This window comes from Paramormyrops kingsleyae, chromosome 4, assembly GCF_048594095.1.
Source record: "Paramormyrops kingsleyae isolate MSU_618 chromosome 4, PKINGS_0.4, whole genome shotgun sequence".
Lineage (NCBI taxonomy): Eukaryota > Metazoa > Chordata > Actinopteri > Osteoglossiformes > Mormyridae > Paramormyrops > Paramormyrops kingsleyae.
In genome coordinates, this window is record NC_132800.1 from 28367386 (window position 1) to 28382951 (window position 15566).

General features: G+C 48.3%; 1 protein-coding gene across 2 annotated transcripts in view; it reads left to right on the plus strand.

Annotated features, from left to right (window-relative positions):
* The first annotated feature begins 4426 nt into the window (after positions 1-4426).
* LOC111851412 (solute carrier family 12 member 7-like) overlaps positions 4427-15566 on the plus strand; it is a 41262-nt gene continuing 30122 nt past the window's right edge. Inside the window, exon 1 of one of the 2 annotated variants that reach the window (XM_072711028.1) lies at positions 4427-4672. In XM_072711028.1, the coding sequence (XP_072567129.1) occupies positions 4573-4672 (100 nt within the window). In that variant the 5' untranslated portion in view covers positions 4427-4572. The remainder of the gene's footprint in view (positions 4673-15566) is intronic. The other variant, XM_072711029.1, reaches the window with a different exon arrangement.

Genomic DNA, 15566 nt, shown 5'->3' on the forward strand with positions numbered 1-15566 from the left:
AGAAGAATTCGGCAGCATGCGGAGCACATCAGAGCAAACAAAACTGTTAATCATTAAAATCAACTCTCAAGATTCATCAAAAGTTGGGAATGAGATGACATTAGGGGCGAAACCTTGTCTGCCCTCCATCTGTGGGTGCATCTATGTAATAAAGTGCTTGCAGCGCAATCGCGTGCAACTTAATTTGAATTTTACCCGGAAACAACAAATGCTATTTTCTGATTGGCTGGTAGGTTAATATAAACTCTGGACATTTATCATCTCGGCGGAAAACTCCGCTCCGTATGCCTGTGCCTAGTCCATTAATCCTATATAATGGGTCACCTTGGTGGAGGTTATTCCTTACGTCTCAGCGTGAGAAACACAAGGTGTGGCGTGTGAACTGGTTGTATCTTATGGTCAATGCATAAGAGTTGAGAGCCGGGTTAAAATAGTCATTTTTTAAAGCGGTATGAATGTATCCTGACCTGACTTTGGACTAAATTTGGACCATCGATGTTAACAAGTTTTCACACATACAGAATAGAGACATCCTTCAGGCAAGGAATTGTAAGAAATATTATTTATCTAAATAATATCTTTATCCATTACTGTTTAAAAGTTAAGATAAATAAATATAATTTCTTTTTAGTTTAAAGATTAAAGCAATTAAGTGGCCTAGATTTTGCACAAAATTTGCGCAAAAAGATCTTTGTGAAAGTAGGTTTAGGGCATTTCGTCATCATATGTGTTTAAGGATTTAAAAAAACATTTTTCTCGGAGTAAATACCACACAATTAAATGACTGGAAAATGTTATTACGGACATTGTCCCCGTTCATTTGTTTTTCTGACTAAATGTTTAAAAAGACACATTATCACAAGAGGAAATTTCTTTTATATGCGTGAATAGTTTCCTTACTAAATGAATCAGATGTTTTTCTTAAACCTTTTAATTAATAACGAGTGTAGCCACGCCTTACAAATTCGTACAGAGAGAGAGAGAGAGAGAGAGAGAGAGAGAGAGAGCATACACAGACAGAGGGAACAGAGAGAGAGAGACACGGAGAGAGAGAAAAAGAGAGAGAGAGAGACAGACACATAGAGAGGAGGAACATGTATATAGACAGACAGACAGAGAGAAACAGAGACGGAGACACAGAGAAGAGGAACATACAGAGAGAGAAACAGAGAGAGACAGACAGAGACACGGAGAGGAGGAACATATACAGACAGACAGAGAGACGGAGACACAGAGAGGAGGAACCCCCGCCCCCCCCCCCTCCCCCACACTATCACCATCAATCGATCAATGATCCTGCCCCTCGGGAGCCCCCCAGAACAACAACAATAGCTACAAAAGAACTATTTCAACAAAGCCGAGACCGGGACGCCACACCAGTTCTACATCTTTGGACTCGTATTAAACATGAGTGTCTCTGCGCCACCGTCGGGTGTGGAGTCGCTGGTAAAGATTGACTGAGCTTTTTAAGGACTTCGCTGTTTCCTGTCATGAGTCTCACGCTTCTGTCCTGTCCTGGGACCAGGAGAAGCTATTAGCAGACGGGTGGATGGACAGATGCACGCCCAGAACATTGAGGCTGGGTGTTTAAATTGGGTGGGGGGTATTTAGGAGGGACTAGAGAAATGTTGAAATGACATGAAAGTAAAATAAGTACTTATTTGTGACATACCGTGCTACTGGCAGGTAATTTCCCATGAAAATATTGTGCAATGCCTAGCAACCTCGGAAACGCTGCCACCCGTTTCCTGATATTGCACTGACATATTTAGAGTGGCCTGTAGGTGGCAGCAGCTTGTTGAAGTTGAGGCGAAATTTTTCCAGGGCATGGAGTAAAGCAGTAAAAAAAAGTTTTGAAAGACCTGTTATTTGATCACATTATTGTAACTGACTACTGTAGATAAAATCAATGCGACAACATATGCAACCTGGATGCTGCAGCTTTTCTGTTCCAAGGCTAATTGTTTAACATTAAATATTTCTATTTTGTTGTGACTGTGAAACTTAAGTCCTGTTTGGCAGATCATGTAGATTAGACTGGAGCGCGCTGAAATGCACACGCGCCTCCCCTGTGGTGCTCACGCTTTTATCAAAGGCACCAATTCCAGCTGGGAAAATGCTTTTCTGCGAATTCAGTACAACGCGGTTTGTCTTCGTTTTGGAGCTGGTGTAAAATGTCACAGAAGATAAATGAGCACTTCATTGCGTCATTGTCACTACAGCCCGGTCCGTGCTGTGTGTTTGGGTCTGTGTGACTGGCCGCCGGGACCATGCACCTTTTTGGGAATCGATCACTAACAGCTCCTCTAATGTAACACATCATGCCTGCTGTCTGTCGTGCTTCTGTGTGATTGCTTTGCGAGCCATAGTGGTCATCACCAGAGTCTTATGCACACACACACACAGGCAGGGGCAGATTAAGGTGTACAGAGGCCCCTAGGCTACAGTAGTCTGTGGGCCCCCCAACTCCGCTCCCCTCCGCGCCAATGGGGGCCCCCTTGCAGGCTGGCACACGTGGGGCCCCTAGGCTTAAGCCATATCTAGCCTGTGCGTTAATCCGCCCCTGCACACAGGCACGCAAATTCACACAGACACCCACACACAGACATAAACACAGACAGCCACACACACACAGACAGCCACACAGACACGAACACAGACACACACACAGACATACACAGACAGACACACAGACATGAACACACATACACACACATACACACACATAGACATACACAGACATAAACACAGACAGCCACACACATACAGGCACGCAGACACACACACACACACACAGACACACACACAGACATACACAGACAGACACACAGACATGAACACACATACACACACATACACACACATACACACACACACACACACACAGACACACACACAGACATACACAGACAGACACACAGACATGAACACACATACACACACATACACACACATACACACACATAGACATACAGACATAAACACAGACAGCCACACACATACAGGCACGCAGACACACACACACACACACAGACACACACACAGACATACACAGACAGACACACAGACATGAACACACATACACACACATACACACACATACACACACACACACACACACAGACACACACACAGACATACACAGACAGACACACAGACATGAACACACATACACACACATACACACACATACACACACATAGACATACAGACATAAACACAGACAGCCACACACATACAGACACACACACAGACATAAACACAGACAGCCACACACATACAGGCACGCAGACACACACACACACAGACACACACACAGACATAAACACAGACAGCCACAGACACACACACACAGACACACACACACCACACTATCTGTTTTACTGCTGTAACCCAGGATGTTGGTGTCTTTATAGCTTCACGGGAAGCGGCCATGAGGACGGCCCGCTGTAACTGGCCCGGTGTTCCTGCTGCAGCTGTCACACATGGACCCGGTCCATTGTCCTGGTTCTGATTGCTCGTCAGCACAGATGCCCGAAGCCGGCCCCACCCCTGGCTTAGAGCCTTGCTAACTGTATAATGTTAGTGTATGTTGGGGGGAGGGTGTGGGTGGGGGATGGGCAGCTATTCGGCTGTGCCCCCCCCCCCCCCCCCCCCCCCCAGCAGCATGCTCCTCCTCTAATTACCACTGGGGTGTTTGTTTCTGCTTTTGTCTTCTTATATTTTTCACTCAGATGTTGATTCTTTTTTTTTTCATGTTTAACTTTCATGATACTTCTTGTTGGCAAATGTGATGCTCTGTGGCAGTTTGTTAGCAACAATGTTATAGAAGAAAATGAACAGTAACTTAAAATGAACAATGGCAGTGCCTTGCCTATGAGCACATCTTTCAAAATTCCTACATCTGTACGTTTATTTGTAAGCACCGGAAGACAAGCCCGTCATTCTTGACCATCCAGAATGTGTTTGCGTGCTGTGCTTAGGAGAATGTAAGAGAATTTTTCATCTATTCAGAAGAAAGTTTGAATAAATCAATTGTTCCCTCCTGTTTCCTGTCCCTGGGGTGGGGTTGGGCATCTGGAGTTCATGAGTGGGCTACAGTGGGCTGCCTGTTAATGGCAGGCTGAGCGGTTAACCACACAAAGGGGCCCCTTGCCCTGTGTGCGCATGCAGAGAAGACGTCAGATTTGTACTCATGGTACCTACGTTACTGCACCAGATGGGTGCAGGCAAACAAGAAATGTAGCACTTCCAGCACCAACCCCCACCCTCCGTGGCCAATGGAGGAGCGCTGAAGCTTCTCCTTTCAGACGGGGCCAGTGCGTTCAGGAAGAGCTGCTCACAGCAGGCAGCACTCTTCCTGATAGCAGGGAAGGGCCTGCCAGTGGGCGGAGCCTCTCCGCACTCCTTAAAAGGAGAGAGGCTGGTCACATGGGGCCCAGTATCTAAGCGATAGTGGAGAAAGGAAACTGAGAACTTCGGACTGTAGCGGAGCCGGTAGAGAGCTTTGAGGCAGCGTGAGGGTGTATCGCCAGGCTCGCACCTGTCCGGAGGAAGGCACATGCGGAGAAAATGCCCACAAACTTTACTGTGGTCCCTGTGGAGGACAGCAGGACTGAGTCGCTGCAGGAGGAAGCAGACGTTCAGAGCCACTCTCAAGAGTTTTACCCAGGTGAGGCCATCCTGCAATTACCGCTCATGCCGGAGGGTGAGACACAATGAGGATCCTGGGGGGGTCCGCGGTGCTGTGTTCCTCAACCTCCTGACGAGTTTCCAGACAAACCCTCTTTGGTACCATGCAGAAGGTTGCTGTTTCTTCTTTAATACAAAATGTGGTGAATATTTTTATATGAAAAGAGTGCTGATAAAGGTGTTGGGTGTCTGTGTGGTTTCCATGCTCAGCATGTTTGGTGATCGCTTATCTAAACTAGAATCTGTTCCTAGAATGTGCCGGTCTTTCAGGCACAAACCAGACCTGTTTTTGGTAACTTCACAGAGGAAAGTGTATGCTGTCACGCTGTTTAGTGCCTTTCACGCCTGCCCAGTTGTTTTACAGTAGCTATAGGCTGCATGCTGAGTCTCGTTCACCACGGGGCTTCCGAGGCAGATCAGCGGACGGGGCTTCGCCTGCCCACCTGCTGCCGCACTGTCCCTCCTACCGCCTCTTGGCTGGTGCCCCCCGCAGCCCAGACCTCTGCCTCAGTCCCGCGGGGCACGCCTAACAGCACGGTGAATAATGGTGCCGCCATAATTCGCCCAAGCTGCTGCACCGCACCCAGAACATACCTGTCATACTACATCCACCTTTAGCTGAACTGCTCTCAGCCTGCTAAATAGCTGGGGTGTTACTAAAGAATAATTTAGTCTGTGTGTGGTTGTGTGGTCCTTCCAAAGGCTCACTGTAGGACATGGCACCAAGCTTTATGTGACTCTGGAGGAGCTCACCCAGATACATGCAGCAGTGTCCTCCTCCTGGCTGATCCAGGTCCTCTGACTGGAGGAACTCACCCAGATACATGCAGCAGTGTCCTCCTGCTGGCTGATCCAGGTCCTCATATCTTTTCTGTTGGCCTCCATCAATAGTTTCAGCCTGGTGGCTCCTAACTCTGCAGGAAGACTGTTGCCCTCTCTGCACCATCACATGCAGCCCAGCAGGGATGCTTACACTGAAATTAGTTTGTTTTTCTTTCCCAGGTTTGAAGTTTTGTAACTGTCAAAGCTTTGTGGGTTTGTGTGTCTGTGTCTGTGCTGACCATCTTTTTTTAGTTAGAAAATGTGTCTTTTAATTCTGTGCAGCTAGAAAAGAGAAACCCATTTGGTGTCATTCTGAAAGGCGTCAGAATTAAGCTTGATGGCAGAAGAAAGAGCCTGAGGTAACTAAGCAGGAGGGAGTTTACAAGTAACCGGGGAAGCTTCTAGAAACCGGGTGCTGCCGCTTTGGGTTCATGTAGGAAGCAGCTGTTCTAATGCTGTAGCAGCAAAGGGAATATGCCTGTGAACAGGATGGACAGCCTTTTATCTGAGCTGCCTGCTAACAGGAATATGGAACTTTGGACATAATCCTCCTGACTCTTTGCTGCTGTACATCAAGCTGGTTCATGGACATACTTCAGTTACACGGCGATGTTATTAGGCAGCCTGCGAGCTGCCATGCGATCAGGCCATTTTCCGGTCAAGCCCTCGTCGTGACGACGGAGAGCTGTGATTCACCTCATAATCCTCGGCCTCCAGTACTGGAGCGGCATCTGTGGCTCCTCCTTTCAGAGACAGCGCCCCTTACTGCTAAATCAGGGAGCTTTCCGGCAGTTTCCGCTGTACGCCCTGCCCTGGTGAAATAAATACCTTTCCATGTTCACTTGCTGCCCCGCCAACCCGAGTCCCAGAAGGGACACCATACTGCATATTAACCTGAGAATGTCTGCTTACGAAACTCCTCTCTGAGATAAGAGAGGCAGCCCGTCTCGTTGTCGTGGCTGCAGCTGGTGCTGCCCTAACCAGTCTCAGCGAGCTGCTGGTGTCACTCAGGCCCAGGCAGGACCCGCTATAAAACCAGCCCCTTAACACCCACAGAGGCAGAGGAATGCTCAGGTATACTTTACACAGTAGCCTCACTAGGGTCGGCCCTGGGTGTTTTGGCACCCCAGGCGAAATTCTGATGAACTCCTCCACACGCACAGCAACAATAACAAATTCTGTCAGTTTTTTTATTCCAAACATTTTAGTAACACAGGGTATCTGGCTGCTAACTAGCAAACTGGCATCTGATGCATAAGAAAAGTAGTGAAATATTAAAACTAGTGTAAATAACTGTAATGTCCTGGTATGAAACCAGAGGTATTTCTTCTGTTCATTTTTGCACCCTCTATTGAATTGGCGCCCTAGGCGATCGCCTATAGGGCGGCCAGGCCCTGAGCCCCACCACAGCTAAATATTAGGGAGGAGTGTGGTAAACATTCTTGGAAACTGCAGTGTAAACACTGCGTATTTACAGGATTATCTCCGAATGTCTAGTTCAAGTCCTGGTCTCCGCTGGTTTGGTTTTCGATTGCTAAGTGCTGCCTTGAAGTATCACACGGTTAGATTTTCATTTAAGGCGATTTTGAACCATAGATCCTGCTTGGAGCACAAACGAGTGCTGAGGCGTTTCTGTTTGCGCTCCCGGCGCCTAAGCATCCGGGCCACTGTGAAGGTGTGTGTGTCGCTATTGCCGCCTACTGCGTGAGAGAGACAAAGGCAAATCCATCCATCCATCCATTGTCCAACCCGCTTATCCTACTGGGTCGCGGGGGGTCCGGAGCCCATCCCGGAAGCAACGGGCACGAGGCAGGGAACAACCCTGGACGGGGGGCCAGCCCATCGCAGGGCACACTCACACACCAGCCACCCACACATGCACACCTAAGGGCAATTTAGCAACGCCAATTAGCCTCAGCATGTCTTTGGACAGTGGGGGGAAACCGGAGTACCCGGAGGAAACCCCACGACGACATGGGGAGAACATGCAAACTCCACGCACATGTGACCCAGGCGGAGACTCGAACCCAGGTCCCAGAGGTGCGAGGCAACAGCGCTAACCACTGCACCACCATGCCGCCCCACAAAGGCAAATCGAAAACAAAAATTGAACAGGACGCTTTGCGATTAAAATATGCAGTTTGCTTGAGGCCGTATTGAGGTGAAAGTCCACACAGACAAAGGGCAAATCTCCGCAGGTACGACACCGAGAGTTGGGTGTGTTTGCACGCCTGGAGAAAAGCACCTCTCACCATGACACCTCTGCAGTCCAGTGAATCTGTAATTATCAGACTGTGGGGAGCAGATTTCACCTCCGTGTCACCAGTGTCAGTAAACCTGGGACATCAATTTTATGAAAATCAATGGATGCAATCAAAAAAACTAAAAACACCAAAAGACTTGACAAAGTATTTTGTTTGGTTTGGTTACTTATGGTTAAAGGTAGGGCTGGGATTAGGATTGTCCACAGAAATGAAGATAAGAATACAAAAGTGTGTGTGTGTGTGTGTGTGTGTGAGAGAGAGAGAGAGAGAGAGAGAGAGATAGATAGATAGATAGATAGAGAAAGATTTGATTTCAACATATGATTGCTGCGATTTTCCAGTTTGGTAAGTTCTCAGTTTTTTGCTTGCCGAGGTACAAGTTAAAAAATGTGGCATATATAGGTACAGAATTTATAGCACCGCCAGTGAATGTCTGGATGTCATTTATATACAGTGCGATTCATTTTTGTAGAGTATTTAAGTTAGGAGGGAAGCATTTGTCTCCTACTGGCTGCTAACAGCAGTACCATCATTTCACATTAAGACGCGAATGACTAATGGCGCTTTTCCACTGGCATCCTGTAATGGAGCTGGACCCGAGTCATACCCGAGCCGTACCCGAGCCGAACCCAAGCCGTACCCGAGCCGTACCCGAGCTGAACCCAAGCCGTACCTGAGTCATACCCAAGCCGAACCCAAGCCGTACCCGAGTCATACCCGAGCCGAACCCAAGCCGTACCCGAGTCATACCCGAGCCGAACCCAAGCCGAACCCAAGCCGTACCCAAGCCGTACCCGAGCTGAACCCAAGCCGTACCTGAGTCATACCCAAGCCGAACCCAAGCCGTACCCGAGTCATACCCGAGCCGAACCCAAGCCATACCCGAGTCATACCTGAGCCGAACCCAAGCCGTACCCGAGTCATACCCGAGCCGAACCCGAGCCGTACCCGAGCCGAACCCAAGCCGTACCCGAGCCGAACCCAAGCCGTACCCGAGTCATACCCGAGCCGAACCCAAGCCGTACCGTGAAGAGAGACTAGTTACAGCGCGGTTCCAGCTTGCTGTGGTTTTAAACTGCAGAAGGTTCGGCTCCGTAAAGGTGTTGGTGGATTTGGAAAGTGAGAGTGACGTAAAACGTTAGAGATGCTTATTTGCTGTTCACACAGTGTACTGTTCACACAGTCATTTACTGTGTGCAATTATTATTATTATTATTATTATTATTATTATTAGTTTATTAATATTTACTGTTCATACTGTGTACATCATGATTAACTGTGTGCTCATTTCTGCTAGGAAATCTGTGAGAATTGCCGTCATATGTTAGCATCAAACGTGAGCGGAATTAGCATTTGCTTGTGCAAAACTGCAGTATGAGTCCATTCCATTCAGCTGTTCTATAGTACCTTTTTAGGTAGAAGGTGGGAAATGCATTAATAGATCATGATGAGCAATACTACTAATAATGACTAATATGTAGAATTTGCCCTTATTTCCTCCAGATAATCCATGCCTAGAACACGGGTATCCCTGTGCATTTCGACCAATCAGATGGTAGTGATGCCAGCAGCTCAGATTGGTCACACTTTCGGCCCTGCTAGTAGGCGGGCAGGGCCATGTCAGCGCGGGTACAGGCTTGGTACAGCGCGGGTACGGCTTGGTACAGCGCGGGTACGGCTTGGTACAGCGCGGGTATGGCTTGCTTCTTGGGGGTAGTAATAAAGTGGCATGAAATGATTACCTCATAAGCAGTAATAATCCTAGCCCCCCCAGAGACAAGGTGATGTCACAGTTCCCTACCTTGCCGTGATCTGGTGTTCTGGCCCAGCCTGCATCTAGGCTTCTGCTCCACATTTCCTGCACATAGGTGTCACTCACCCCACCTTACCTAAACACTCGAGATGGCATGTCCTCTCTACCCTGCCCCAGAGCCTTTGCCCTTTCACATCACCCCACTTTACCTAAACACTCGAGATGGCATGTCCTCTCTACCCTGCCCCAGAGCCTTTGCCCTTTCACATCACCCCACTTTACCTAAACACTCGAGATGGCATGTCCTCTCTACCCTGCCCCAGAGCCTTTGCCCTTTCACATCACCCCACTTTACCTAAACACTCGAGATGGCATGTCCTCTCTACCCTGCCCCAGAGCCTTTGCCCTTTCACATCACCCCACTTTACCTAAACACTCGAGATGGCATGTCCTCTCTACCCTGCCCCAGAGCCTTTGCCCTTTCACATCACCCCACTTTACCTAAACACTCGAGATGGCATGTCCTCTCTACCCTGCCCCAGAGCCTTTGCCCTTTCATATCACCCCACTTTACCTAAACACTCGAGATGGCATGTCCTCTCTACCCTGCCCCAGAGCCTTTGCCCTTTCACATCACCCCACTTTACCTAATCACTCGAAATGGCATGTCCTCTCTACCCTGCCCCAGAGCCTTTGCTCTTTCACATCAACGTGTATCAAAGTTGCTGAGTCATTCAAGATTTTCTCTGGTGTCATAATTTCATCGCAAAATTGGGGTTTGTAATGGGCACTGATCCCAGGAGATTATGTTCCCCTTTTATCAATTAATTCTAGAAACACCTGTTTGTAGGAATTTTTAAAGATGCTGCCAGAGAATAAAAGGAGAAATATGTTTGTTGCTCTGCCTGTTATTGTGGCACCAGGATGCAAATAACAATTGAGTTGCATCATATAAATGCGACCTGCCACTCGTGTTTTACCTGTTCACCAGCCAAAAGTGGTCGGCATCTCCCCGCTCTTTCTTCCTCCTGTTTCCTTAACTTGGGGCTTTTACAGTTCCCACATGTGTGAAATGTTTGCCAAGGGCCACAGAACACCCCTCCCTCCTTGCTGTGCAGGAAGCCCCACGGGGACTTCGGAGATGTCAGACGAAAACTGAGAAAAAGAGAAGCACATTGTGCCCAGATGCATGTCAGACTCACGTCAAACGTCAAGCCGACCCAATACAGCCCATCAGTCCGTTCCTCTCCAGATAGCCATGAAAAAGGCCCCTGTGTGACCCTAATAGACCGGCCCCGGGTTCCGGCTGAGTGGGATGAACCCGGGTGACCCTCAGCCCGGGAGACCATCTCCGCTCCCCCCTGGGACTCCCGCAGCGCAAACTGAAATGTGCGGCTCGAGATAAGCGGCCTGCTCCACTCCCACTGCTTGTGCTCCTACAAGTCGAGGCTTTTCTTTTATCTCTGGCGCACGTCATAAGCGCCCATTTGGTATTTCTGACCGATATGCTCTGAAATATCAGCTATGTGGTGACAGAAAATCCCATTTCTGCTGAAGTTCCATTTTTGTCTACATTTCTGGTGCCTCAAGCTAAGTTTTGCACTTTTCACATATGGCCTCTGCGAGTCTTATTTGATGTGCTACTGACTGAATGCTCAGGTCATCCCACCACAGAGTTTTTGGAGTTTACAGAGCATGTCGTAAGCTACGATTGCTGCGTGTCTGCTCCTGCCCAGTGCCATGCGGACTCCTGAGCTACACAACAGACAACATGTATCCACATTCTCAACAGACGACGTGTATCCACATTCTCAACAGAGAGAGTGTCCCCACATTCTCAACAGACAACATGTATCCACATTCTCAACAGAGAGTGTGTCCCCACATTCTCAACAGACGACTTATACAGTACCCTCATCCTCAACAGACGACGTGTACCCTCATCCTCAACAGACGACGTGTACCCTCATCCTCAACAGATATGTACCCACATTCACAAGAGACAATGTGTATCCACATTCTCGACGGACAACACATACTCACATTCTCAGCAGACATGTGCCCACATTCTCGACAGACAACTTGTACCAACATTCTCAGGGCTGATGTGTCTCTAGTGTCTTTCTCACCGGATACCAACAAGCTCTGCTGTACTGCAGAAATATTGACACTGTAAATGTGAGAGTTTTAAATGCATATGGTTTGTTTTTTGTGTGTTCAGATTGCGATGCTGCTGATGTAGCAGGAGATTGAAGCTAGGGGGAGCCTGTGAGCACACGGCCGGCTAATCTGCATCACGCTGCTCACATGTGGTGCCATTTTTCACACAATTAGCAGTTGCACAGGATTTCAAAGATCGTGACGCGAGTGGAAAGATGACCACCACACCCCCACCCTTGTTTTTTGTGTGTGGGGGGGTTGTTTTGAGGAAAAGGATGTTCTGCAATGCTGAAAAGTGTCTCTGAACAGTCCTATCATTTTTTTTCCTTTTGTATTGTTCATGCTTGCATATGGAGCAGGAGGGGAAACAGATTTTTCTCGATGCTTTGGCTGAATGCAGGATGTGCTTCTCACGCTTCTGATACTTTTATTTGCCATTTACTGTCCTTTCAGCTCTTCCCCAAAAGCTCTGCACTCCGCATGGACTTTTCTTTTGCCTCCAAGGCCTAATCTGTTATTGGCAAGAAGGACTATTAATAGGTTTACTTTTCTCCTCACATGCCTATATAGGGCCTGTGTGATTGTATTGCGATTGATTTTCAGAGGCATGGCTCTGGTGTAGCGTTTCAGGGGTATTGTGGGAAGTCTACCATTGTCCCACTTTATAACAGTGTCAATCAATAGGACCCACTTTCATGTCTCTACTGCATTCTGCAGATTTAATATGGTGCGTCTGAGTGCTTGCAATATTGCTGCTGGATCAATCATTTTATTTATTTTATTTTATGCATTGCATATTGCATCCTTTTTGCTGGCCTTTTTTTGCATGTGCCCCCTGGTGGTCATTCTGGGGTAAGTCACTCTGCCGGTCCCAACTCAGCACCTTCCCCACTCTCTCGGGGAGTTCCCCATGTTTGCAGGCGCTCTCGGCTCATTTTAATCTCATTACACTGCGATATTCATAGGTTTTTACGTTTATACGTGTCTTAATCCAGTGGCGTTCGAAAGACCATTAATTCAAACATCAGAAATTGGTCCCCCCCAACAGAAGATTCATTTTGTTTTATTTTTTAGAGGATAAGCAGAATTGGTGCCTCTGGTTTGTCGTTGCTTTGAAAAGAAAGTAGGAGACATTGCATTTATAGCTGTAGTATTATTTTCGTTTATTACAATGGTACGTTTATGCAGTTAAAATAGACCAGAACATTGGAGCAGCTCTAGCTTAGGGATGCGAGGGACGACGTTCTTTTATAAATTGGAGGTAGATACTCTTTTATTTATTTACTTAGCTTTACAAAGGTAACAGGTGTTTCTGACCCTAGTTTTTAGTGAACTGCATAGTCTCAAGACAAATCAGTGATTATTTCAAATAATGTTACAGTGTAAACGAAATACACAGTTATTCTGGATATAAGTGCTTGTATATTAATTCATATGTCAGTGTTACGTGCCGATTATCCAGTGCTGGGCTACAGTCAGCCTGGAGCTTATCCAAGGGAGAATAGGACAGCAAGAGCACCCCCTAGATGGGGCACCAGTCACTTGTCCATAAAGCACACAAAGCTACACACTATGGGTAATGAGACCCGAAACGATACCTCTGGAGGCGTGAAGGAACTGGCACAGCCAACTGCACGCACACAGTGGGTCGGGATCCAAACCGGTACCTCTGGGGGGCGTGAAGGAACTGGCACAGCCAACTGCACACACACAGTGGGTCGGGATCCAAACCGGTACCTCTGGGGGCGTGAAGGAACTGGCACAGCCAACTGCACGCACACAGTGGGTCGGGATCCAAACCGGTAGCTCTGGCAGCATGAAGGAACTGGCACAGCATGAGGTCAGTCTGCAAACTGCACGCACATGGTGGGTCGCGATCCAAACCGGTAGCTCTGGGGGAGTGAAGGAACTGGCACAGCATGAGGTCAGTCTGCAAACTGCATGCACACCGTGGGTCGGGATCCAAACAGGTAGTGCTGGAGGCGTGAAGGAACTGGCACAGCATGAGGTCAGTCTGCAAACTGCATGCACACTGTGGGTCGGGATCCAAACAGGTAGTGCTGGAGGCGTGAAGGGACCAGGCTCCCCCTCAGGCCACCACGCTATTAAAAAATGAAATTGAGTAATGGTGCCACTGCAGTTAATGGTACTGGGAGTTTCCCTTAGCTGTGCTGGTCCTTCCAGTCTGTACTGGTGATTGACAGAAGCAGGCTGTACATGCAAGGCAGAGATACATCCTCCACCCAATATGGACCCTGCCAATGGAGCATAGCACCTTCTCCTGAGCGAAGCTGTCAACATCATGCTCTTCTAGTACCTCCTGTTGCTTTTGTCCTCACCATTTGCAGGATATCCGCACTCAGCTACCCTCTGCGCTGTGCAGGCCCTAGCACCGCATATCCGCGCTCAGCTACCCTCTGCGCTGTGCAGGCCCTAGCCCCGCATATCCGCGCTCAGCTACCCTCTGCGCTGTGCAGGCCCTAGCCCCGCATATCAGTGGCCCCTCTGAAAGAAGGTCCAGGCTGCAATGCTTCATGACAAAAGTCCATTACAGCATCTGGTGCCACGAAACCTCTTTCTTCTATGCCAGTGTTTCCTGTGCGTCTTAGCAAAGGGTCTGCTGACAGCTTTATTTCACGCACAGCTATTTCTGACCTGCGCACTGTAATCTACCACTTACTGCGCACTGTAATCTACCACTTACTGCGCACTGTAATCTACCACTTACTGCGCACTGTAATCTACCACTTACTGGCTGCGTGTTGTGTGGCAGAACTGGCTGCATGACTCTTGTGACTGACAGGTTGACTCTGCCTTAATACCTTGATTTTGTGGATGGAACAAGGTGATGCAGCTGTACTGCCCTCAGAAGAAGCAATGGCTGAGAATCTGTCGCCAGAAGCATAAAGAGCGATAATCCTGCAAGCGCAGAAATGCAAAAACATAGCTGTCATTCTGAACAGGTTGATACATTTCTCTGTCAAGGCATTTCACTGTTGCAGAAAACAATGAGGAGATTTGCAGCTAATACCATGCATCTATTAACAAACTCATGATTTTTCTCTCATCTCTCCTCAGAACAAACATCTCATATATCTGCTGGTGGCAGATAGATCATTTAAAACCAGTCCAGCTACATGCCGTAATCGTGCCTTCAGCAGATCACACCTATTTCTTTCAGTTCTGGGAATTACTTCAGCTTGATTTTCTAGGAACTGAATTTCTATTCATTCTTGTGAAAAATGCATAGGTGAACGTTGTAACAGAAGCAGTAATTGCACAGCCCTGGGGGTGCAGCTTGGCTCTGGGCCAGTGGGACAAGGCTGCACTCGCCAACCTGGTAGAACAAGCCGATTTGCACACATACGCGGAGGAGGTGCCTCGTTAAGGTTGTGGAGTTCTTGTAGTCCTCAGGTCTACAACGAAAGAGTAGAATCTGCCATGTCTGCTGCTGGATCTCCGGTGCTGTCAGGGACAAGCAGGTGTGGAGCTAAGATGAAAGACAGGCCTGGTTGCTGGCTGGTCCTGTAAGCTTGCTGGCTGGTCCTGTAAGCTTGCTGGCTGGTCCTGTAGGTTTGCTGGCTGGTCCTGTAGGCTTGCTGGCTGGTCCTGTAGGCTTGCTGGCTGGTCCTGTAGGTTTGCTGGCTGGTCCTGTAAGCTTGCTGGCTGGTCCTGTAGGCTTGCTGGCTGGTTCTGTATGCTTGCTGTCTGGTTCTGTAAGCTTGCTGGCTGGTCCTGTAAGCTTGCTGGCTGGTCCTGTAGGCTTGCTGGCTGGTCCTGTAAGCTTGCTGGCTGGTCCTGTAGGCTTGCTGGCTGGTCCTGTAGGTTTACTGGCTGGTCCTGTAGGTTTGCTGGCTGGTCCTGTAGGCTTGCTG